Source organism: Vipera ursinii (genome assembly GCF_947247035.1).
Source record: "Vipera ursinii genome assembly, chromosome: 4".
NCBI lineage: Eukaryota > Metazoa > Chordata > Lepidosauria > Squamata > Viperidae > Vipera > Vipera ursinii.
In genome coordinates, this window is record NC_139514.1 from 77,395,149 (window position 1) to 77,422,218 (window position 27,070).

Sequence of the window (27,070 nt, forward strand, 5' to 3'; positions counted from 1 at the left end):
TTGTTACACCCAACTGCTATCTTATTTTTTCCTGAAACGCTTAAATCTATCTGCATTGTAGAATGGTTGTATTTGATACACACACCAGCTAAAAATGTATTTCCCATCGAGGTGTTATATTCTGGCTTTCATCCTTTAGTCTTTCATTTGCCTTGCACCAAGGATCAGCATGATTTCTTTCTGCAAATGTCTACTGCTTATGCGATTGCTTTTGTAGATTATGTGAGAGCTGTATTGTTTAACCCCCCCCCCCAAGGACCAACGTTTGATTTTCTTACAGGAATTACCTTTTGTTTTTCAATCTGCACAGGTTTCTACCTTTCTTCCTAATGGTACTTTATTTACAGATGGATCTCATACCCGTGAGGTGGTTGTTTGGCAAATTAATGGAAAATGGCAAACTAAGTTCACAGCTTCTCAAACCTCAGCCCAGCGTGCTGAACTTTCTGCAGTGATTTTAGCCTTTAAATTACATGATTTGATTCCTTTTAATCTTATTGTGGACAATCTTTTTAATCATATTGCCTTTGCTTACCTGTCTCCACTTTTGGATCATAATTTACTTTCTTTATTCCTTACTTTTCAAACTTTCCTGCGTGATACTATTCCTGATGGCAACTATAGAGCCGATGTGGTTTTCCATTTTCTTAAGGAGGCTTACCCTTTGACTAACCATTCCTATTTTCACCAGAATGCTAAATCTCTTTGTGCTACCTTTAACATTCCACTTTCTCAGGCTGGTGATATTATCTCAGCCTGTCCTCCTTGCTCTTCCTCCCCCCTCTCTTTTCCCTTTGATGCTATTAATCCAAGAGGAACAGATGTGTGGGTTACCCCCCTTCGCAGCGAAACTACCTCTCATGTTATTCAGCACCTTCTTGCTGCCATGGCTGTCATGGGACGACCACTTGTCTTAAAGACTGACAATATTCCTGCGTATACTTCTAATGCTTTTTTTCAATTTTGCAGAACTTGGGATATTTCTCTCCAACATGGCATTCCATACAATAGCTCAGGCCAAGCTATAGTGGAACGTGCACATGGTACATTTAAAGCTTTGTTGTTTAAACATTCAAAAGAAAGGGTAATTACTCCCTCAGATCTTAAATCCTTGATTCCAGTATTGCTATTTACTTTGAATCATTTAACTATCACTAATCAAGCTTATACTCCTGCAGAGAGACATTTTAGGAAGGAGCTTTCCCTGGAACGACCACGAGTGCTATATAAGGAGCTGCCCGAGCCAACCTGGAAGGGACCAGCTGAATTGATTACTTGGGGAAGGGGTTTTGCATCTATTCTTACTCCTACAGGACCGGTGCGGGTGCATGCCAGGTGTGTGAAACCATTCCGAGCCAAACATGAGCTGGCACCAGAGGCTAAGCAGTCCGCTCCCAGAGTTCAATCCAGCCCTGACATTCAACCTGAACCCGGTGGGTGAAATACCACGAAGGCGTAAAAGACCTTCCCGGCCAGCAGGAACTCAGCCACCAGTAACATGGGGAATATTATAAACACTCAGCGCAGATGCCCTTTGTGACCTTACAACTATTCCTGTTGGCAATTATCGCTCAACTTAACACCAATTCAGCATTTGGACTGTGCTGTGGTTTTTTTGGTGTTTTTTTCATCTGTAGGAATTCATGAAGTTTTAGCAAATAGAGGACAATTCAATTTGTGGCTACAACTGGCCAACATTTCTGGTCAGAGAAATTTTTGCTTAAAAATGTCTGCTTCTGCTCATGAAGTTATTAGCTTTTGCATTGTTCCTGTCTGTGCTCCAGCTACTACTATTCAAATTTATACTCTTTTTACCAATTTTAATATATCCACCACCTATATACTATGTATTTTTGGGGCTCTTCAACTTATAGACTTAGGAAAATGCTTTTTCTATGGCTACCAGATTTAGCTTCGCTTAAACATTTATTTGTTTATGGTATTTTAATTATAGTTATATTGCTTAGTTTGTGTTGCTGTATCCAATGTATTCCCTCTTTGTTAGCATTGTGCCATTTGTTAAGTGATTCCGCACCTCTACCTTCAATGCCAAAGATTTACATGTTATGCAAGCTTATCTCAAGCATTCTGCTTCTGTCATTACACAAAAAAAGGGGACATGTGGGAACAGCCAGAATTTGGTCTCCCAAGAATTTGGTTTTTCACCTTTCAGCCTTTCCGTTCTTCCCTAGTTGGGCCTCTCTGTAGTTTCAGTGCAGAGCACACTCTCCTGGCTGGGAGGGGGGCCTGGCATGTGGGAGGTTTGGGAAACGCTATGATAAAGACTTCACATATATCTTATGCTACCTTGTTTTTGTGTGATCTCATAGGCACCTGAGTAATCCAATTATTTCTATGTATACTATTTTCTGTGAGACTGATGTAGTTTTTTGTAAGATTGGAGGTGAATAAAAGTTCAGCGGGCAGTGCTCGGGGGAGTTCTTTTTCTGGAGATGAGGCTGCCTGGCTGGTTCAAAGCTCTATATCGACACAGGTCTGAATTCTTTTTCCTTCGCCTGAATTCCTGTCCCTACATCTGAATTTCTTTCCCCTTCACAGGACATTGAAGGCTTTGTTGCTAGTTGTCCAGTATGTACGTCAGCAAAACAAGCCGGCAAGGAAAAACCCCAGGACTGCTTCAAACTGTTGGTGAGCCATCAGCACCCTGGAGGGAGATCTCTATGGACTTTATTGTTGAATTTCCCAAAAGTGCGGGAAATACTGTAATCTGGGTGATAACTGCCTTATTTTCTAAGCAAGTGCACTTTATTCCTTGCTAAAAGATCTCTTCAACATGAAGCATTGCAAAGCTATTTTTGCATCACATTTATCAGCTACATAGAGCACCTTAATGTATTATCTCCAATAGAAGAGTACAGTTCACCTTCAAATTTTGGAGAGCTTTTTGGACTTGTTGGGGACAGACCAGAGGCTTAGTTCTAGTTACCACCCTCAAATGAATGGGGGTTGCGAAGTTATGAACTCAGTATTTGGATACCTTAGATGTTTTATCAATTATCAACAAGAGAACTGGGCGGAACTCTATAATAACTCTATACACAGTAACATTGGTTTTACCCCTTTCTGAGTGGCTACTGGTCAAGACTTCAAGCCTATGCCTGAGCTTCCTACTGGTGACCCAGGAGTGCCATCCTTGATAGAATGGGTCTCTCAGTTGCAGAACACCTGACCCATTGTGAGTAAAAAGCTGGCAGAAGCCTGCAATGCTTATAAAGGACAAGATAATAAAAAATGAATTGAGCCAAAAGCTTTTAAAGTGGGAGACAGTGTTTACTTGTCCACTTGTTATCTGCAATTGCTTCAACCCTCTAAGAAACTAGGACCTAAATATATGGGCCCTTTCCCCATAAAGCACATTAACCTTGTGACTGTAGAGTTAGAATTGCCAAAGTCACTTTGACAAGTTCATCCCATTTTTTATTGTAGTTTATTGAAGCCTGAAGTTTCCTTGCCCCTTAGACCAGCTCTTCCTCCTGTTCAATAACCTGTTATGATGGGGGGCAACATTTTGAGGTGAAGGAAATATTGGATTCACGAAGACAAAGGGCGAATCTTCAGTATTTAGTAGCATGGCAGGATTTCCCTGCTGCCAAAACAAGTGGGTGGATTCCAAGCATGTTAGGGTCCCTAGATTAGTGAAATGTTTTCATAATCAATATCCTGATAAACCAGGGTGATTGTTTTAATCTTTTATTTTTCTTCTCTCCCTTCTTTTTTATAGGTGTGATCCCTCTCTTCTGAGGGCACAGCATGTCAGTTCCCCTTTTACAGGTGTCCTGCCATTCTGATGGAGAAGGCCCACTTTGGGGAAGCATTCTTTGCATACTTTCGCTTTTGCTGTAATGCTGTACTTGCTTGGAAAACAGGGAGGGGGATCACTTTTAGAGATGGGATGGACTCCTTCCCAGCTGGTTTCAGCCTGCTACCAAGGTTGCTGCACCCTGAAGATGAACTGCTATTTATCCTGGGCTTTGATGTTCTCAAAACAACCTTGTGGCACTCTATTGACTGCCGGTGGACTGGCCAGGGGGGCTGGGTTTCATTGTGGGAAGGTAGCTTGTTGCTTTGAGCAGGAATGTTAGATTCCACTTGGTTCTACTGAAACCACTACCTCTCAGTAAGTTCTTTTGATTAACACATGGAGTCAAGAGTCATGCTTTCCTGAGGGGGACTGCTGGGGGAGGTCCTTACAGTTCTACTTGGATTACAGATTTTACTCCTAGGGCTATTCTGTTTAACACAAGTCTTTCTAAAAGTTTATAGGTAACACAGAGAAGAGCAATTGGCTGTAATTTTGGGGAAAGTTTGGATTCTTCCCTGGTTTCAAAAGTGCAATAATTTTGGTCTTCTTGAATATAGGAGGAAGCCATCCTGAGTATAGTATGGAACTAAAAAAGGAAGCAAGCCTACATTTAGTAGCTGGTTCACTGTTCTTTAGTACTTCTTGGAACATATCATCAAATCCTGCAGCTTTGATAAAGAATCCAGCCACCTCTACACTTTTTCTGCTGTAAATGGGTATGAGTATAAAGAACGTGGTAGAAGATCATGCTTCAGTAATCTAAGTTCAAATCTAATTTATCTGGCAAATTTCTTATATCTTGTTGTCCTTGAAGTACGAGATGGTTAGCTATGAATTCCATGTGATAGTAGAATGTTTTCTTGAAGATATAGATGATGACTCAAATTTTTAGATAATGGATCAGGCTTAAAAGATTTTCTCCCAATTAGAAATCTAACTTTATCTTCCAAGGACCATTCAAAATGTGGGAAAAATTATAGAAGCTATAACAAGGGATTTTAAAAAAAGTTTACCTGTTTTAGCTTCAGTGGAACCAGAATCGTCCCCACCTAAAAGAATAGTTTGGTTAAAGAAGGCTTTTTACATAAAGTCATGCTGTGCAAGACAGAAAATGAACTACCTTTTAATAAAAAGTAAAGTGGAAGCCAGGTTTTTTTATGAAATAATCTTGATGCATGTTTGAAATCAGGAGCTCTTCCAAACATTTCAGTTCAAATGGGATGTTTCATATTTGAAACAGTTTAAATCAGTATGTTCTACATCCCCCTACTTAAAACCAAGCCTTAAGCCTTGTATACTGCTTGTAAAGAGTATGGTATTTTTGTTGAAGTGTTCCTCATTGTTGCAATTACTCAGATAATATGTTTTGGTTATAAGCTACTTTTAAAATTAAAACTTTTAAATTTCTTACATGAATTCTCCATCACAAAATTGTAGAAAATGACTTGCTTAAGTCAATGAACTTAACTCACCTTCTAAGGGCAGAATTTAGATTAAAATGTGCTTGACAGCTTAGCTTGACTTTGAGTTTTAGAGGCAAATGGCATGCGACTAAATAGCAAAAATACTACATACACTAAAATAGCAGAAATATTATTTCAAGTTGTGCAAGTAAACTAATATATTTAATTCTCAACCGAAGTACCTCTGATGGATCATACACAGTCACATCACATTAATATGGCAAAGGCACTAAATTAACTACTTATGTTTGCTCTGAAGGAAGACCATTGCTACAAATATATAGGAAAAAGCACTCTCACTGTCTAGTTTCAGTTTGAAGTTATATTCTTATTTCATCTGTGTTTTGCACCAACTATTTTATTTATGATAAAAATATTCTATAGAGTTGATATAATCAAAACTGATTTAATGTCATAATAGCCATACATCCCATACATTCTGTCAATTCTTTTTTTAAAATTTTCCTTTTATGCCTGATATAGCATGTTTGTGAGGTACAATTAAATAGTCTATATCAGGAGTGTCAAACTCAATTTCATTGAGGGCCGCATCAGCATTGTGGTTGCCCTCAGGGGGCCGGGTGGGTATGGCTAGGGTGGGTGTGGCCTACTGGGTGGGCGTGGCTAGAGTGTATATGGCCTACTGGGTGGGCATGGCCAGCTATACATCGTTTGTATCAAGGGTGCCTATGGGTGCCTGGGCAGGAGTGGGACAGATCTGAGGATCTCTGGCAGAAGGAGGGTCTCTGAGCCGGGGCCAAGGCAGTGGGGGCCGTTCCCTCACTGTTTCCAGGGTGGTTTCGCGGGCCACATGAAACCACTTCGCGGGCTGGATCCGGCCCCCGGGCCTTGTGTTTGACATGTCTGGTCTATGTGTCTTATTGTGGCTGCTTGATAACCAATGTCTTATTAAACATACTATATATATTATTATTTTTAATTAACATTATTAAATGGTTATAAAAATGAATAATAAGTTAAGCTTATATGAATTAAAATATTCTTGTTCTGTAGCTGCCTATAAAATATTAAGGACTGCCCTTACAGTATTAAAAACATGATGGCTTTATGTAAACAAGTTTAAATTGGCCTTCTTCATTTTAAATGAAGGAGCAAGATTTTACTGAATCTTTAACACATGTAAATATCATAAAAAACAAATGAATATAGTAAGAAAATTAATGCAGTAAGAAGTATCTGATGCACCAGTTTTGAAGAAGATTTTAGTGTAAAAAAAGAAACATATGCGGATAACAGCCTACATACCTGAGAAAAGGTTAGAAGCATGGCCTAGATTTTAAAAATGTGTATAATAATATCAGAAGCAACAATCTCATTATGACCAAAACACTCAAATTATGCTCAGAGATATAATTGAGACTTAAATAATATGTTTCTGTTATCAGTTGTACATGCAAACCTACACATGAAATCAGGAGCTGGCCCTACAAAGTATTTATTTATTTATTTATTTATTTGTTTGTTTTTATATACCGCCCTTCTCCCGAGGGACTCGGGGCGGTGTACAGAGGAAGGTAGGTATACAATTAAACAATAGTAAAAACAAATGAAACCCCAAGAGCTATCAGGCCATACAAGCAATACAAGTAGACCTAGTTTAGTGGTCTTCCTGTTTTGCTTGTACAGAGACTATTTATAGTTACAACAATAAGGAAAAAGTAACTTTGTGACCAGTCCTTGCATCTGAAGTTTGTAAAGCAAAGGAAAGCTGAAATAAGCATATAAACATTGTGGCGGTTTCATTTAGCAACCATTTCACTTATAACCAAGTTACTGGTCCCAATTGTGGTTGCTAAATGAGGACAACCTGTAAAACATTGCTCTACTTATATGTTTTATAAAAGCAATTCCAATCTTTTTTAGAAATAAATCATGCTATTAAAAATAGGAGAAGTATCAAAGTTATAAAGAAACATTATAGCTGTCAGAACCCATTCCTATTACGTTTCTATCTATCCCCTCTGACCCAAAATCAAATCTCACTTTTCCCTGGGTTCTGCCATGCTCCCAAGGAGGAGGGGGGATGTGCCCGTGGGTTTATTGCCTCTGCTTCCTCTATCTACTACAATGTAACATTTTGCTTTCATTTATTGTCTCTGCTTCCTTTATCTGATACAATATAACATTTTGCTTTCCTGCATTATATCTCTCTCTGATCTTTCTCTCCCTAAACTGTCAGCTAGAACAACGGAGGGAATAAGGAATGTAACCTCCATGCCTGGTTTATTTCTATGCTCTCAGAGGAAGGTGTGAAGAGCCGCCTGACCATCTCTGTGTGAAATGGAGATGGGCCGATGTTATCTCCCCTTTTCCCATGATGGACTTAACACTTTGGGATTGGCCATCCCACACTGGCCAAACTATGGGGTTTGTCTTGCTTGGGGATACCTTAACCTATTGTTCTGCATGGGAAATCTCAAATCCTACCTATTATGCCTGCTATCAACTGCTCTTAATAAATGGTCCTGTTGGAGAAATTGCTTCCAAGAGTTCTGCTTTCTAAAGATATGGGTTTGAAGTGGGTCCTGACATTAGACAGGATCTGCAGTAATAGTCAACCTGGAAGAAAGACCCTTACCGGGGGACTTTGCAAAATCCGCAATGTCGGAAAATGGGGCAGGGAAGGAAGAACCCGTCGCGAAGGGGGAGCCCTCCCTCCAGCCAGAACCCTGCCAGCTGTTGGGATCCGAGATGTCCTACTCCTCGGAGGAAGAAGTGGTGGAACCACGCAGCCACAAACCTCAGTGGTCGATGGGTGTTGGAAAGAAAGATGAGTGGGAGAAGAGGTTAAGAAAAGTAACCCTGAGACGAGGCAGCCACCAATCCGGATGGAAATGGAGAGATCCCTTCACCTTAGTGAAGATGAAGGAGATCACGTGGAGCACTCCAACTGGATTTTGGAGAAAGCTATTGACCTGATGAAATGAATCCTTGGCTCACTCGGGGATGAGAAACCTGAACCTCAGGTGCAGCCAGAGAGACACCGAGGGGGAGTCAGAAGCTGAAGCCCCAGGGACATCCGCTGAAACAGCAGCTACCACTTCAGCAACCCCCAACTCCCCGCCAACCCGCAGCTGCTGATCAAGATGAGAGACATCACCAATGTCAACAAAGGCACCGATCTGTCCAAAAATTCCCTCCGTTGGATATGAAATTCGGGGAAGAATCGTGACGCTTGGGATTCTTCCTAACCCAAGTCCTCAGCTATATGGAAGAATACGGATGAGACATTCCCAATGACAAAGCTCGTATCCATATCGTGCAATCAGCTCTGGAAGGGGTGGCCGCAGACTGGGTGGTCAACCTGCATGATTCCAATGCCTCAAACAGTTCATATCCTCACTGAGAAGGTGATTCAAGGACCCCCTGGCTGACTGAAAAGCCCATGAGAAGATCAAAACAATGAAGCAAGGCAGACACCCGGTAACCGAATATACACAAGAATTCTGGGCCATTGCCAGCAAACTGAACTTGCCGGAAGACATCCTCCTCAGCCACTTCATGGACGGCCTAAACTACAACCTGTATGATGCTTGCCTACCCCAAGGGGACCCACACCCACTACACAAATGGTATGTCCTGGCAGAAGAAGCAGAGGTGGACCTACTGAAGAGGCACTGCTGAGGAAAACTATGGGGCCGCTCACCCCTTGAACCGTCCTGTGAACCAGCAAAACCACAGGCCACGACCAAGAAGTGAACAGGCTGTTTCAAATGCCATTTGTAAGCCCCTCAACAAAACCCAGATCAATCACCGGCTAGAAAATCAGGGAAGTCCCCAGCAAAGACACGAGAACCAGCCATGAAGGCAACAGAGGCTATAGAGTCCCCACCTTCTTCCAAGTGTGGGCAGGGAACTCCGGCCTATACCGCAGGAGCAATGGATTCCTCAGATGACAATTCGGAGGATGAACCCCTGGTAAGTGGACCCATTGCACCCATCCTCAAGACAGTGACTATACAAGCCCCCTCCATGCCCGAAGCTGCCAAAGTGAAATCCCTAATAGACTCTGGCTATACCCGCTGCTTCAGCCCGACGCTGGACATGTTATCCCACCTATCAAAATGGAGAATTTTCACCAAACTAGACCTAAGGGAAGTGTACTAATGAATTAGGATTAAGGAAGGGGACGAATGGAAAACTGCATTTAATTGCCCAATGGGATGCTACCAATTAAAAGTTCTGCCGTTTGAACTACAAGGGCCCCCCTGGAATATTTATGCAATTAATCAATGAGGTGCTAGGGGAGCACCTATTCAAGGGGGTCCTGGTTTATTTAGATGACATCCTTATCTTCACTGAGACCAAAGAGGAGCATGTTAAACTTGTCAGAGCATTTTTAAAGAAGCTGCGAGCTACCTGCCTATATGCCAAACTATCAAAATGCGAATTCCACCAGGAAAATATAGACTATCTGGGTTATCGCATATCCCCACAGGGCATTGAAATGGACCCCAAGAAGGTCAGGGCAGTATTAGAATGGGCACCACCCCGCACAAGGAAACAAATTGCAAAGCTTCCTGCGCTTTGGAAATTTTTGCCGCCAATTCATCCCTTCGTTCACTCCGCCCATCATGAACTTGTTAAAAATGAGGGGGGGAAACTCAGTGAAACCCAGCCAGCCACTGAAATGGACAATGGAATGCCAAGCGGCATTCAAAAGATTAAAAAGGCTATTTTCCGCCGAACCCATACTGAGGCATCCATAAACCTTTCATAATACAGGCGGATGCAAGTGATGTGGTGGTAGGGGCTGTACTATTACAAGAAAATGATGAAGGGGGACGGCAAACATGCGCCTACACATCCAGAAAACTCTCTGAAATGGAGCAATGCTGGGCGATGTGGGAAAAAGAAGCGTATGCTGTGAGATGGTTGTTGCTCACGTGGTCATTGCTCCCTTTTCAGGTCTGGACGGATCACAAAAATTTGACAGCACTAAAAATGCCCAGAAAGCTCACCACTAGGTAAGCCCGCTGGTCTCAGCACTTTCACCGATTCCGCTTTACGCTCAAACACTTGCCGGGGCAGGAAACCTCCTGGCAGATGCCCTGTCTCACATGCCCCAATATAACAGCACACGATCCATCAGTTCTAAACCACTCATGCCTGAACCACAATTAGCAGCACCAGTAACCACCAGGGTCCAAGCTAAGGTAAAGACACAACTGGTTAGCCAAACCAAAATTGAATTCTAGAAAACCTTAGAAACAGATGAATGATTCCAGAATAAACACGTGTCCACGATCAAAGATGGACTGCCATGGGTGGGGGAGAAGTTATATTTACCAACCACCCAGAGAGTCACTTTCATGCAGCTGTGCCATGATACAAAATCGGCAGGACATTTTGGATTTGGAAAAACACAACATTTAATCAAAAGACAATTTTGGTGGCCATCCATGAAAAAAGACATAAAAAGCAACGTGGGCAGTTGCCCAACTTGCGCAGCTGCTAAAAGGTTGCAAGGGAAATCGCCCGGTCTGCTACAACCAGTGGCGAATCCCTCAGCCCCATGGAAAGAAATATCCATGGATTTTATAGTGGAGTTACCAGAAAGCAAGGGAAACACTGTCATCTGGGTTGTTACGGACCTGTTTTCAAAACAAGTGTACTTTATTCCCGGCCAAAAAATCCCCACTACAAAAGTGTTAGCGAAACTATTCGTGCAGCACATCTACAGACTGCATGGGGCACCCCAACACATCATATCAGATAGGGGAGTGCAATTCACAACAGAGTTTTGGAAAGAATTTTTATCCCTTTTAGGAACCACCCAAGGACTGTCACCTAGTCATCATCCTCAGACTAATGGATCGACTGAACATTTGAACTCAGTACTTGAGCAATATTTAAGGTGATTTATTAATTTCTAGCAAACGAATTGGATGGACCTACTCCCTTTCGCAGAAGTTGCGTACAACAACACACTCCACTCCAGCACAGGCTATACTCCCTTTCAATTAGCCACGGGCCAAAGTTTCAACCCCATGCCAGAACTAACCCCAAATGAACCGGCAATCCCATCACTGAAAGAATGGATAACCCAATTACAAAACATCTGCCCAGTGGTTAGGAAAGCCTTAGACGATGCTAGACAAGCACACAAAACATAAACAGATAAAAAAAGAGTTTAACCTAAACCATTCCCTGTAGGAGAAATGGTATATTTGTCTACAAAATACCTAAAATCCCTACAGCCATGTAAAAAACCTGGTCCAAAATATATAGGACCTTTTCCAATCAAAAGAATCATAAACCAAGCAACAGTAGAATTAGAATTATGAAAGAACCTCAGACAAATTCACCCAATCTTTCACTGCAGCCTGCTGAAACGAGAACACTAGTCGTCCTTACAGCCAAAAATCCCCCCTCCACCACCTCCAATCATGGTTGAAGGAGAACAACACTTCAAAAGAAATCCTCGATTCTAGAAAATATCATGGGGCAATCCAATACTTAGTAGCATGGAAACACCTTCCCTCCTCACAGAATGAGTGGGTTCACAAACATCACATTAGAGCACCCAAACTTTTGAAAAAGTTTCATACAGAATATCGCAACAAACCTGACTAACCTCTATACATATTTTGTTTCCTCTACAGGTGGATCTCGCCTATTTTTTTTCTTAAATTTTTATACTGCCCTATTCCCGAAGGACTCAGTGCGGTTTACAGGGCAGGATGTCAGAACCCATTCCTATTACATTTGTATCTGTCCCCTTAGACCCAAAATCAAATCTCATCTTTCCCTGGGTTCTGCCATACTCCGAAGGGGGAGGGGGATGTGCCCACGGGTTTATTGCCTCTGCTTCCTCTATCCGCTACAATGTAACATTTTACTTTCATTTATTGCCTCTGCCTCCTCTATCCGCTACAATGTAACATTTTGCTTTCCTGTGTTATATCTCTTATCTGTACTTTCTCTCACATAACTGTCAACTAGAACAAGGGAGGGAATAAGGAATGTAACCTCCGTACCTGGTTTATTTCTACGCTCTCAGAGGAAGGTGTGAAGAGCTGCCCAACCATCACTGTGTGAACTGGATACGGGCCAATGTTGTCTCCTCTTTTCCCACAATGGACCTGGGGATTGGCCATCCCATACTGGCCAGATTAACTATGGGGTGGGGTCTTGCTTGGGGATACCTTAAGCTATCATTCTGCACAGGAAATCTGAGATCCTGTCTATTATGCCTACTATCAACAGCTCTTAATATAAAGGTCCTGTTGAGAGAAATTGTTTCCAAGAGTTCTGTTTTCTTAAGATGTGGGTTTGAAGTGGGTCCTGACAATAGCAAGCAATTCAACATATCATCAGACCCAAGCAATGTATCACATGCATTTTAGTATAGGGACTGTAGTGAGTGCTTCTTTGCAGCAACAGTTCTGTCAGCCTACATTTTTGTATTCATTTATCTGTGAGCAGAATGGGACTTTTAAACTATATTGTATAAGATTGCACTGCAATCTACACAGTTAGTGCATCTGCTCCAGATAAGAAAAAAGGAGTAGTTATTTACGTCAAGAAGAATTTAACAGCTAATTAAGAGAGTGCGGTGAGAGTGCGGTTTTGGATTGTCCATCAACCACCCCACTGGTGTGAGAGACCAGTGGGGTAGGTTTATCCCGGTAGTTGTACCCTGTCCACCCCAGGCTGGATGCCTCAGCTGTAGTGAGAGGGCAGTTTGGGGTTTCTTTTGCCTGGTTACCGGCTCGGGGAGAGCGGAGCCGGATTGGGGGACTTGAGGTACTTCCGGACTTAATATCAGTGTCATCTTGATATTAACTTGACAACATCTGACTACCAATTTGTTATAAGTGCCCTATGTGGATATCTTTAACACTATATGGCTCGTCTGCGTTACTCTAGTGCTGACTTGTACGCTCTCAGGGGGGCTTCTCCCTCCTGGGTACGACCTGCCGCCTTTGTTTGTAAATTCCTTAATGACGGGCCCAATTTTTGCGACCCCGAGAGGTGGCTGGGCATGGATAGGGGCCTCTGGGGGAAATGTATCAAGAGGCCCCTAGTACGTTTTTAGCCGGTTGTTTTAAAGGGTTAGGGAGGGGGGAATGGGAGGGTTGGGAGGGAATTAGGATGTGTTTCTTCAACCAGCTGTCAGTCTGGGCCGGAGATGGTCCCTGGTGAGAGGGGTTGGGGGCTTCTGGTTTTCCTGGTATTGGGGTGGGTTTCAAATCCCCACGACGATAGGGAATGGCAGCAGGCGGTCACACGGAGGGCCATATCAACATCTGGGATTACGCCCCCGCTGTCTTCAAGCGGTGGCGTGCTCTGACCCTCCGGTTGGTACCCATTTACCTGGGAGTGCGGGGGATCAGGTCCCTGAGCTTAGGCTGGTGTACGTCAATGCCAGATCCGTGGTGAATAAGGCTCCCCTCGTCCATGATTTGATTGAGGAGAAACGCGCAGAACTGGCATGCATTACAGAAACCTGGTTGGGCTCAGAGGGAGGTATCCCTCTGACTGAGCTTTGCCCTCCAGGTTTCCGTGTGTTGCATCAGCCGAGGGCTCAGGGCAGGGGCGGTGGGGTGGCGGTAGTTATACAGGAGACCTTATGTCCGCGGGAGTCCAATATTTTACAGATAGGCGGGAGTGAGTCCCTCCTCCTGAGGTGTGGCCCTAGGGCTCAGTTGGGCTTGTTGCTCACATACCTGGCACCCAGCTGTGTGGCAACGGCCCTGCCCGAGCTTCTCGACGCCCTCTCAGGGTTGTCGGTTGAGTTTCCCAGACTTATAGTTCTGGGCGACTTTAACCTTCCTTCTCTGGGAGGGTCGTCTGAGTTAGCTCGGGAGTTCTTGGCCTCCATGACGGCCATGGACCTGACCCAAGTAATTCAGGGTCCGACCCATGGGGGGGACTCTCGACCTAGTTTTCATATCTGGGCAGTGGCTTGATGATCTGGGAGGGGACTCGCCAACTATTGTCCCCCTGTCATGATCCGATCATCACCTCCTGCGGTTGGTCTTCCGCTATGCCATCCCCCGCTGCTGGGCTGCGGAACCGACCAGGTTTTTCCGCCCCAGGCGCCTAATGGACCCGGAACGGTTCCAGATGGCGCTTGGGTCTATACCTATCCCCCTCACTCACAGCCCAGTCGACGCCTTGGTGGAGGCCTGGGAAAGGGCTGCCACTGAGGCACTCGACCGTGTTGTACACTTGCGACCCCTGACCCGGCGCAGATCCCGATGGGCTCCATGGTTTTCTGTGGAGCTCCATGAGATGAAGAATAGGAGACGGGGTCTAGAGAGCTGTTGGAGATCCAGCCGATCCGAATCTGACCGATTGCAGTTAAGAATCTTTATAAGGTCTTATCTTGCAGCGATGAGGACGGCAAAGGCTAATTGCTGACCTCATCGTGTCCGCAGATAATCGCCCGGCCGCCCTGTTTAGGGTGACTCACTCCCTTCTCAACCGGGGGGTGAGGGAGGATCCCTTACAGGGGCGGGCCGAGGAGTTTAGTCATCATCTGACGGACAAAATTGCTCAGATCTGGACCGGTTTGGACTCTGACTGGGCAGAGTCTGACGTGGAGGAATCGGACGGTCTTGAGCGTGTTATCTGCACTGAGTTCGATACTGTTTCCCCTGATGATGTGGACAGGATGATGAGGAGGCTGAGATCCACCACCTGTTTGTTGGACCCGTGCCCCTCCTGGCTGGTTTATGCGGCTCGGGAGGAGACACGAGGCTGGTTCCAGGCAGTAATAACTGCTTCCTTGAAGGAGGGTATCTTCCCCACCGCCCTGAAGGAGGCGGTGGTGAGACCCCTCCTCAAGAAGCCTGCCCTGGACACAGCTGTTTTAAATAACTATCGTCGGGTTTCCAACCTTCGCTTTTTGGCGAAGGTTGTTGAGAATGTGGTGGCGCATCAGCTTCCTCTGTTCCTGGATGAAGCTGATTATCTGGACCAGTACCAATCGGGTTTCAGGCCCGGGCACAGCACGGAGACGGCATTGGTCGCGCTGGTGAATGATCTCTGGCAGGCTCGGGACAGGGGTTGTTCCTCTGTCCTAGTCCTATTAGATCTCTCAGCGGCTTTTGATACCATCGACCATGGTATCCTACTGCGACGTCTCAGGGGGTTGGGAGTGGGAGGCACTGTTTTGCAGTGGTTCTCCTCCTATCTCCTGGGCCGCTCGCAGTCGGTGTTGACTCCCTTCCTCTTCAACATCTATATGAAGCTGCAGGGCGAGATCATTCGTGGTTTCGGGGTGGGGTATCATCAGTATGCTGATGATACCCAACTTTTCTTCTCCACCCCAAACCAACCCAGTGATGCCCTTGCCGTGATGTCCCGTTGCCTGGAGGTGGTCCGAGTCTGGATGAGGAGAAACAGGCGTCTCAATCCTGCCAAGACTGAGTGGCTGTGCATACCGGCATCTCGGGTTACCCAGACTATTCCATCTTTAACGATGGGGGGGTGAGGTATTACCCCCCGTTGATAGGGCTCGCAACTTGGGCGTTCTCCTCGATTCACAGCTCAATTTTGAAGATCACATAGGAGCCGTGACCAGGGGGGCTTTTACCCAGGTTCGCCTGGTGCACCATTTGCGACCCTATCTGGACCGAGACGCCCTACGCAGTCACTCATGAGCTCGTGACCTCCCGTTTAGACTACTGCAACGCTCTCTACATGGGACTGCCCTTGAGGACCACTCGGAGGCTTCAACTGGTGCAGAATGCGGCCGCGCGACTTGTGAAGGGGCTTCCCGATACTCCCATGTAACACCTCTACTCTGCGAGCTGCATTGGCTTCCGGTTGCCCTTCGGGTGAGATTCAAGGTGCTGGTGATGACCTATAAAGCCCTAAATGGCTTGGGTCCGGGACATCTGAGGGAATACCTGCTGCCGGCATCAAGCTCCCTTCGTCCCGTGCGCTCCCACAGGGAGGGCCTTCTCAGGATACTGCCGGTTAGGGAATGCCGGCGGGTTATTCCCAGGGGAAGAGCGTTCTTTGTGGGCGCGCCGGCCCTATGGAACCAGCTCCCCATGGAACTTCGGACTGCCCCCGACCTTCACTTATTCCGCAGGGACCTGAAAACTTGGCTTTTTGAGCTGTCTGGCCCAGGCTGAGGGGTTTTAATTTTTATTAGGCTTTAGTTTTAAATTTCGGGGACTTTATTTAATTGTTTTAATATGATTTTAATTTTTGTATGTTTGTTTTAATCTTCCCTGTACACCACCCTGAGTCCTCCGGGAATAGGCCGGTATATAAATTTAATAAAATAAAAATAAATAAATAAAAATAAATAATTGAATTGTTAGTAGAAGGCAAAAAAATACTTTGGGTTGGGTTATATGCTCCTAATCAACAGCAAGGAGAATTTTATAAACTTTTACACAGTAAGATAATTCAATGGGATTATAAATCGTGTATTTTGATGGGAGATTGGAATGGTGTCCTGGATGCACAAAAGGACAAAAGAGGTCTTTTCAGAAGTATACCAAACCAACCAGATCTCTGCAGCGCTAATCTTTTTAGATGCTGAAAAGGCTTTTGATCAATTGAATTGGCAATTTTTGTTGAAAGTTTTAGACAAAATGTATTTTGGGGAAAAATTTCTACAACCGATTAGGGCATTATATCAAAAACAAACTGCCCGAATTATAGTTAACAATAGTCTGACAACAGCATGTAATATTGAGAAGGGCACAAGGCAAGGGTGTCCGCTATCGCCCTTGTTATTTGTGTTAACATTAGAGATATTATTGGTTAAGATTCGGAATTCGGATAAAATTAAGGGGATACAAGTCGGAGATCAGGACTATAGATTGAGAGCATTTGCAGATGATCTGGTTGTTACACTGACCCAGCCAGAGAACTCTGTTGTGGACCTGATGGAGATAATAACACAATATGGGAAGGTTTCTGGATTTAAAGTAAACATACAGAAAACTAAAATTTTGGCTAGAAATATGACAGTTTCACAGAAGGCTCTCTTAGAAGGATTAACTGGATTTGAGATTGTTAAAAGGGTTAAATATCTGGGGGTGACTTTGTCGCCCTCTAATACAAAGCTATATAAAAATAATTATGAAAAACTATGGGGGAAAATTCAAAAAGAATTGGAGAGTTGGGAAAAATTGAAATTGTCTTTGTTGGGACGGATTGCAGCAGTGAAAATGAATGTCCTGCCCAAATTTTTATTCTTATTTCAAATGATACCGATTCTTAAGAAAGATTCTAATTTGGAGGAATGGCAGCGTGGTATCAATAAATTTGTGTGGGCAGGGAAAAAGCCACGAGTTAAACTTAAGATTATGCAGGATACTCGTGAGAGAGGTGGCCTTAAATTGCCTAATCTTAAATTATATTATGAAGCTGCTGCATTAGTAGGAATAAGCGATTGGATTAATTTGACGCAACCGAGGTTATTAAATCTTGAGGGCCATGATTTGTTGTTTGGCTGGCATGCATATTTGTTGTATGATAAGAAGGTAGATTCTGTGTTTAGGATGCATATTTTAAGACAGGCACTGCTGAGAGTTTGGAAGAAGTACAGATACAAGTTAAGCAGCAAGATACCATTGTGGGCAATTCCAAAACACGCAATAGAAAATATACATGCTGGTTTCAAACACGATGAGACTACTTACAAGGAAATTTTAAGTTTGGAAAGGAATGTTTGGTGCCTGAAATCATATAATTTCTTGCGAGAAGAGAAGGTTGTTCAAACTTGGTTTCAATATATTCAGTTACGGGCCAGGTGGAAAGAAGACCAGAAAAATGGATTTGTAATGACTGATGAAAATTTGATAAAGCAAATTAGAAATCAGGGACCAGCACATATTAAACGGATATATCTTGCATTGATAGAGATCGATTCAGAAACAGAGCTGGTTAAGGATTGCATGATAAAATGGGCCCAAAATATTCAGGAAGTTATTACAATGGACACCTGGGAAAAGATTTGGGTGAGGAATGTAAAATTTACACAAGCTCAAAATTTAACAGAGAATTTTTACAAAATGTTTTATAGATGGCATTTAGATCCTAAAAAGCTTGCAAGTATGTATCCGAATTATCAGCCTAAATGTTGGAGGTGCGGTGATGAAGATGCAACATATTTTCACATATGGTGGACTTGTAAAAAGGTTAAGGCTTTTTGGATAAAAGTCTGGTGGAATATGCAGAAGGTTTTTAAACGGAGGATAAAGTTTTGCCCACAATTTTTTTTGTTGGGAATAATTGTCGACGCTACACTTGTGGACTCCAAGTTGATGTTGAACTTAGTTACGGCAGCAAGACTTTTGATAGGTCAATATTGGAAGAAAGAGGAACTGCCGACTATACAAGAGTGGATTTTAAAGGTTTCCGACCTGGCAGAGATGGCGAAGATTTCGGCCTATTTGAAAGATCATTCGCAAGAACATTATATTATGGAATGGAGAAAATGGATTGAGTTTATCCAGAACAAGTATAGGGTTAAGAAGTTTTACGTAGCATTCGAATAAGTCTTCCTTCGCTTTGTTTTTTCTTTTTTCTATTTTAGTTTCTTATATATATTTAATATTGCTAAGGCTTGTTTTATCCTATACAAGCTAGAGAGTAATGGATTTTAGAACTTGTAATTGTTAGTATATGGTTGTTTATGATTGCTTTTTTATATATATATACCTTGTATTTAGCTCTGGGAAGTCGGGGGGGGGAGGGGGGAGGGGGGGAGGTAGGGGGGCGAGGAGGGAGGGGGGGAGGTAGGGGGGAGGTAGGGGGGGGAGGAGGGTGGGGGAAGGGGGGGTTCTTTAAAGGAAAACTGTATTGTAAAACTTTTCAATAAAAAAAAAGAAGTATACCAAACCATGCTAGATTGCCTAAAACTTTTTTTAAGATGAAAGATGACATGGAATTGAGAGATGTTTGGAGAGAAAAAAATTTGCAAGAAAAAGATTTTACCTTTTTTTCCGATAGACACCAATCCTTTTCTAGGATTGAGTTTGTATTAACTACTAATGATTTTTTTTTAGGATTAAGAAGATTAAGATATGTCCAAGAAGTCTATCAGATCATAGTCCAGTATGGTTGGAACTGGAAAAAGAGAATGCAGACAGGCGGTCTTGGAGAATGAATGAAAATTTGTTTAGATATCAAGAAAATGTGGAAGAATGTAAAAAACAGATGAAAGAATTTTTTAATATAAATATGCATAAGGGTACTTCTATTGAAACGGTTTGGGATGCAAGTAAAGCTTATATGAGAGGAGTGTTAATATATTTGAATAATAAACACAGGCGAAAACTGGAATATAAACAAAAAGAATTAGAGGAGGAGATTAAGAGGAAAGAGAAGGCTCTAATTTTGAATCCATCTGTTAAGAAGATTAAAGAGGTAATTACTTTGTTAAGAGGTCAGTTTAATATGTTGATGGCAGATGAAGTGGCATCCAATTTATGGTATGTTAAACATAATACCTTTTGTAATGCCAATAAGCCAGGTAGGTGGTTAGCTTACTTGTTAAGGAAGAAACAAAGGTCATATAATATAGATAGAATAGATTACAAGGGCAAAGAGGTCTTTCAGCAGAATCTTATTAAAAAGGCTTTTGTTGAATTTTATTCTAAGTTATACGTCAAGGATAAGATTCAAGATGTGGATATAGATAGATATTTACAAGAAGTTAATATCCCTGTTCTTTCACAAGAGCAAAGGGAAGGGATGAATCAATTGATAAATGATGAAGAAATTATTTTAGCAATTAAACAATTAAAGATGGGAAAGCACCAGGAACAGATGGTTTGACTGCCGTTTATTATAAAGACTTACAGGTAGAAATGGTGGAGCCTTTAAAAGAATTATTTAGAACAATTCAATCTGGAGGAGAAGTTCCTCCATCGTGGAAAACAGCTCTTATATCGCTGAATCCGAAGGAAGATCAAGATCTTACCCAAACCAAAAATTATAGGCCAATATCGCTTTTAAATACTGATTATAAGATATTTACAAAATTTTAGCAAATAGATTAATGAAGGTAATGCAGCAAATTATTCATAGTGCCCAAACAGGGTTTATAAGTGGTAGACAAATGAAGAATAATGTGAGACATATTGTAGATTTATTGGAATTTTTGGAAAGGAATAACCAGGTCTCTGCAGCACTGATTTTTTTGGATGCTGAAAAAGCTTTTGATCAACTGGACTGGCAATTTCTATTTAGGGTACTGGAGAAAATGGAGTTTGGGGATAACTTTTTACAACCTATTAGGGCAATATATCAGAAGCAAACAGCTCAAATAATAGTCAATGGTAGTTTGACAGAAACATGCAATATTGAAAAGGGTACAAGACAGGGGTGTCTGTTGTCACTTTTGTTGTTTGTTTTAACATTGGAAATATTATTAAGATATGAGACTCAAATAAAATTAAGGGAATTAAAATAAGGGATCAAGATTATAGATTGAGAGCGTTTGTGGACGACTTGATTACATTAAGTCAACCGACTTACTCAGTTGTAGAATTGATGGAGATAATAATGTAATATGGAAAAGTTTCTGGATTTAAGATAAATACGCAAAAAACTAAAATATTGTCTAAAAATATGACCATAGAACAAAAGGTTGTTTTTGAAGAGCTAATGGGATTTGAAATAGTTAAAAAGATTAAATATTTGGGGGTATATCTTTCGGCTTCAAATGTAAAATTATATAAAAATAATTATGAATTGTTATGGTTGAAAACACAAAAAGAGTTAGATAGTTGGAAAAAATTACAATTATCCTTATTGGGAAGAATTGCAGCAGTAAAAATGAATGTTTTGCCAAAATTTTTATTTTTGTTTCAAATGATACCTATACTTAAAAAAAGATTCAAATTTGGAGGAATGGCAGAAAGGTATTAATAAATTTGTTTGGGCAGGGAAAAGACCAAGAGTAAAATTTAAGATAATGCAAGACGTACGTGAGAGGTGGTCTTAAAATGCCCAATTTTAAATTATATTATGAGGCTGCTGCTTTATCATCAATTAGTGATTGGTTCAATTTAACACAAGGGAGATTATTGAATATTGAGGGTTATGATTTGTTATTTGGTTGGCATGCATATTTACTGTATGATAAGAAGGTGGATAATGTTTTTAAGAGGGACGCGGTGGCTCAGTGGGTTAGGACGCTGAGCTTGTCGATCAGATGGTCGGCAGTTTTGCGGGTCGAATCCTGAGTGCCGCGTAGCACAGTGAGCGCCTGTTACTCATCCCACCTTCTGCCAACCTAGCAGTTCGAAAACACGTAAAAATGCAAGTAGAAAAATAGGGACCACTACAGTGGGAAGGTAACAGCGTTCTGTGCGCCTCTGGCGTCTAGTCATGTCGGCCACATGACCACGGAGATGTCCTCGGACAAGCGCTGGCTCTTCAGCTTTGAAACGGAGATGAGCACCGGCCCCTAGAGTCAGAAACGACTAGCACGCATGTGCGGGGGAACCTTTACCTTACTAATGTTTTTAAGATACATATATTAAGGTATGCTCTGTTGCGATTTTGGAAAAAATATTGACATAAGTTAAATTATAAAATACCAATTTGGGAAATACTTAAACATGCAATAGAAAATATAAATGTGGGATTTAAACATGATGTGATTACATACAAAGAAATTTTAAGGATAGAAAGGAATGCATGGCAATTAAAGCCATATAATATTTTAAAAGAAGAAAATATAGTACAAACTTGGTTCCAGTATGGGCAGTTACAAGCAAGATGGAAAGAAGATCAGAAAGTTGGTATTTTGATAACTGATGGAAATTTGGTAAAACAAATTAGAGATCAAGGTCAAGGACATATAAGAAGGATATATAATGCACTGATAGAAATTGACGCAGAAACGGAACTTGTTAAAGACTGTATGATAAAGTGGGCCCAGAACTTTCAAGAGGTTATAACAATGGATACTTGGGAAAAGATTTGGGTCAGAAATGTAAAATCTACACAGGCTCAAAATTTAAGAGAATTTTTATAAAATGTTTTATAGACCCTAAAAAATTAGCAAGTATGTATCCGAACTGCCAGCCCAAATGTTGGAGGTGTGGTTGTGAGGATGCAACATATTTTCATATATGGTGGACTTGTAAAAAAAATAAAGCTTTTTGGATTAAAATTTGGTGGAATATACAAAAGATATTTAAGGAAAAGATAAGGTTTTCTCCACAGTTATTTCTGTTGGGTATTATTGTACTGTCATAGATATTAAATTGATGTTGAATTTAATTATGGCAGCAAGACTTTTAGTAGCGCAATATTGGAAGAAGGAGGAACTGCCTACTATAGAAGAGTGGACTTTGAAAGTTTCAAACCTGGCGGAAATGGCAAAGATTTCAGCATATTTGAAAGAACAATCGCAACAGAGATATATTGTGGAATGGAGAAGATGGATCGAATATATTCAGAATAAATATGGGACTAAAAAGTTTCATTCAGCATTTGAATAAGTATTAGTTTTATATGATGTATTATTAGTTATTCATTATTTGTTAGTAATTTAGTTATGTTTAAGGGGAGTTAAAGTGCGATAGAATTTAATGTGTTTTTTTTAGTTTGTTAGCATATTTTAGTTTAAGTTTGTAAAGTTTATACCCTGTATTCAGCTCTGGGAAGTCGGGTGGGGGAGGCTAAGGGAGGGTAAGGGGGAGGGGAGGGGGAGGGGAGGGGGAGGGAGGGAGTTTATATTTTTAAAAATGTATCTTAAAACTTTTCAACAAAAAAAAGATTGCACTGCAATGGATGCATTTGACCATATTTCTAGAAAAATATATATATATAGAAAAAGATATGAATATTTGCCTGAATTAAGGACACTTTTTCAGCATTCTAAGAAAATATTATCCAACATGAAATGTTTATTTATTTATTTTTTATTTATATGCCACTTTAGATTTTGGAAAAGATGAGTATTAAAAAAAATATTTTACCTATGGTGGAATCAAACTAAAATTTGTACACTGGAACACACACACACACACAAGAGGCTTTAATTTTGTTCCAATAAACAAGTAAACATAATATAATGAATGCAATGAATGCCAATCAAATTTTAAATTAATAACTAAATTCCTGGATATCATATTTTTATGAACACACCTTACAATATTTTCATATTTTCCCACTTTAAATAGAGTGAATACTTAAAACATACCTGATTGTCGATTGTCAGGTGGCAAGTTACCATCTAATAAATCTGAATCTTCAAATCCTTTAATAAAAACAAAGAGTAAAAGCAATATAGATGTCAGAATCCATTTATATTTCATGTCTATCTCCTCTGAGCTAACCCCAAATCTCATCTCTCCCTGGATTCTGCCATTCCCAAGAGGGAGAGGGAAGAGGCATGGAACTTTATGGCTTTCACTTCCTCCCTTAAATGTAACCTTTGTTTATTCCGCCTGCCTGCTATCCATCACAATATAATCAATTACTTTCTCACTAGGCATTCCCTCTCAAACTACGGGCAACTAGGAAAGGGGGTGGGAAAGGGAGAAATACAACCTTCCGGAATCTGGTTGGTTTCTCCAAATGAAGTGTGAGGAGGGTGGAAATGATCCTGCTGCAAACGGACTGTTATCTTTCCTTTCCCACAATGGGCTTACCACCTGGAGCTTAGCTGATCTGGAACTGACTGAATAAACTGTGGTGTGGGGTTTTGCTTGGGGACACTTTAAAAGCTTTTCCATTGGTATTTTGGGTCACTGGACCTACTTCTTAACATCTTAAATCCAAATGTTATATGATTGATATTTTTATTAGGTCCAGTTTTCAAGTGTTTCCATAGCTATAAAATTCCTATCTTGTGAAGCTTCTAGAGCAGACCTTACGAGCAAGTTACCACTATTATTGCAGAGAGGTTATCCTTGTTTGGGATTGTGGTCTTGAGTTGGTAAAGGGATTTCTAGAGAGCTGCAAACCGAGTATTTTATAAGGGACTTTATATTTCACACAGATTGTGCAACCCTCTAATAAATGTTTCAGACTCTGCAGGGGGAGCTCCTCCTCTCCCCCTGCCCCCCCAAGAGATGGAATTGCAGCTTCTCTTGCTTGGTGGGCTTCGGGAGTGAGGCAGGAAGACCCTTGGCTCCTTCCCTCCCTCTTTCTCTCTCTTTCTCCTCCTCCTTCTCACCCTCTGCTCTTGGATCAGGCTGTGAGGCTCGGCTGGATGGCTTTGGGTGGTCCTGGCAGCTGACATGGGATCTCTGTGTGTGCGTGTGCGCACACACGTACATTGTACATAGACCGGAGAGGCGCACAGGCCGGCGTGTGGGTGGGAGGCCCGCGTGGTGTATATTTCTTCCCCTTTTTCCCAGCCCCCCATCCCCTCCTTGATCTGTAAAGAGGTTCCGTAACCCCGTGGGGATATTTGGGTGTTTTCCCCCCTTCCTCTCTCTCTCTCTCTCATCTCCCCTTCTTGGTGTCTCCCCGTTCTTCTCCATCTGCACCCCCCTCCCCCGTGCTCAGAATCCTTCAGAGAACCCCATCCCCTCCTTTTTCCCCTTATCTTTTGATTTTTCTGTTTTTCCTCTTCTTTTGCTTATAAATGAATAATAACAGTCACCAAATGGGAGGGGCGTTTACTCGTTCCCAAGCAGCTGAGGGGAAACGGTCTTGGAGCTGCTCACAGCCACCTGTGTGCAAGGCTGGCTTTTTAAAAAGGATTTTACCTTAAGAACCTGGGTAAGGAGGCGCAGGTGGGGCTGCCAGCCCCAAGGACTCGGGTAGGCAACCTTGGCTCTTTTATGACTTGTGGACTTCAACTCCCAGAATTCCTGAGCCAGCCATGCTGAGGAGAAATGGAGAGGTTTCCATGCTGGCTCAGGAATTCTGGGAGTTGAAGCCCAGGACTCATAAAACAGCCAAGGCTGCCTACCCGTCACAAGGGGAAACTAGATTCACTTAACAACCTGAATACTAATTTATCAACTGCAGTGATAAACACGCACCAGAGAAGTGATGGGAAGAGGCGGGGGAGCGCCCCGTTTCTTCTTCAGGCAAAAACTCTGTGCTGAAGCCGGATTGGGGAGGTGGATGAGGAGGAGGAAGAGCTGTGATTGACAAACTGCCAGCCAAACTCTTTGGGAGTGGGGGCGCAGGATGGAGAGGAGGACAGCTTGCCTTGGAGAAGGAGGGGGGAGCCAATTTTAAAGGTTGCCCAGCTAAAAGGGAGCAAAGAATCTGGGCTGGAGTGCCTTGGAAAGGCGAGCAGGCAGCGCATCTGCATGGGCTGGCTGGGCTTTCTGCAGGTTTTGCCTGCAATTAAGGCAGGGTGAGGTTTTTGGCTCAGGGGAGGCTGGGGGGAGGGGGAGCTGCTTGTGGGGAGACATGCCTGCTCACATAAGTGCAAATGTGTTTCTTCTGCATGGAAGCTGCTTTGCTGAAGGTTATATCTTCTTTCTTTCCTTCCTCTTCTTCAACGTTCTTCGCCTCTCTGCTTTGTGCCACCTCTGGGAATGGAGGGGGAAATTTGCTCTGCCCCTTTTCCGTGTGTGTGTGTGTGTGTGTGTGTGTGTGTGTGTGTGTTTGAAGCCTCCGTTTGCCTGCCTGGCAAGGTGGGGGAAATATACCTCTCCGGTGTATGTCTTGCTTAGGTAAGCTCCACTGTAATCAAATCCTGTTCTGCGCACATGCGCATGCGTACGCATATTTTGCGGCTCCCAGGGGTTTTTTTAGTGAGAGAACCAGTTCCAAGTGGCTCTTTCACTGATTCAGGTTGCCTACCCCTGTCCTAGAGGTTTTTCTAATACCACTCACTGCTCACCATTCTGGACTAGTTCTTAAATTAGTTGTTTTTCTCAGTTATACTGTACAAAACTTGTACGTAGGAAGGTAAGGTCAATTTTAATGGGTGGTGATTAGAAGAACATCTTCTAATAAGTTACCACCTAAGGCATCTTATATTGAAATTGAAATCCTCACTTAGACAGAACAAAAGCTCTTCTTTGAGGAACAAAGAGAATGCTATCTGATCCCCATAAGACCACAATACAAAAAAGATGTTGAGACCTTGGAAAATGTGCAGAGAAGAACAACAAAAATGATAAATGATCTGAAGGCTAAATTGTATGACAAACGGTTCAGGGATCTAGGTATGTCTACTCTATGGAAAAGAAGGATCAGGGCAACATGATTCTTCCAGGACTTGAGGGGCTGTCACAAAGAAGAGGGAATTGGACTTCCTGTTCCTGTTTAGCAGCAAAGCAGTTGAGGGATTCAGAATGCCGAGCCCTTCAGCTGAATTTCTTTCTGTTCGGGGACCCTAAATGGGCCAGAAGCCACCCCGGACAGGTGGCATGAAGGAAGGAAGTCCCAAGGACCTAGGAGAGATGGCAGTCTCCCCGAATGGTCCAGGAGAAGCCTTCCAGAAGCCAACAGAAGAAAGGCTAGCTAACTCCACTGTCTAGCCCTAGCTGCAAACAACAGAGGTCACAAGCTCAACTTTAAGCTGATTGTAAACAGTACGTTTGAATGATTTTCTCTATCCTACCTATTTTCCTGAAGAAGAGAAGTCCGAAAAATAAAAGACCTCTGAAAGAAGAAGGAGGGGGCTTTCCCCCCATCTTTTGGCTATTGGAAGTGGCGAATTTTACCCTTTATACACGAAAAAAGATTAGAAAGATCTGAAAACTGAACCAACGCTGACATCTACTGGTGGGTGAGGATTATTCGGGGATAAATATCTGTCTCTGACCTTCGAAGTTCCCAATAAACACAGCTGTGTAGATAAAGTGAGACTAACAAATCTGAGGCAATGAATACTTTACAAGAGGAAATA

General features: G+C 42.3%; 1 protein-coding gene across 3 annotated transcripts in view; it reads right to left on the bottom strand.

Annotated features, from left to right (window-relative positions):
- Nucleotides 1-27,070, bottom strand: part of CD99 (CD99 molecule (Xg blood group)) — a 117,886-nt gene that overhangs the window by 32,536 nt on the left and 58,280 nt on the right. For 2 of the 3 annotated variants that reach the window (XM_083361534.1, XM_083361532.1), the window contains 2 exons: nucleotides 23,447-23,503; nucleotides 4,837-4,872 (listed from right to left, as the gene is read on the bottom strand). In XM_083361534.1, coding sequence (XP_083217660.1) covers nucleotides 4,837-4,872; nucleotides 23,447-23,503 — 93 coding nt within the window. The remainder of the gene's footprint in view (nucleotides 1-4,836; nucleotides 4,873-23,446; nucleotides 23,504-27,070) is intronic. The other variant, XM_083361533.1, reaches the window with a different exon arrangement.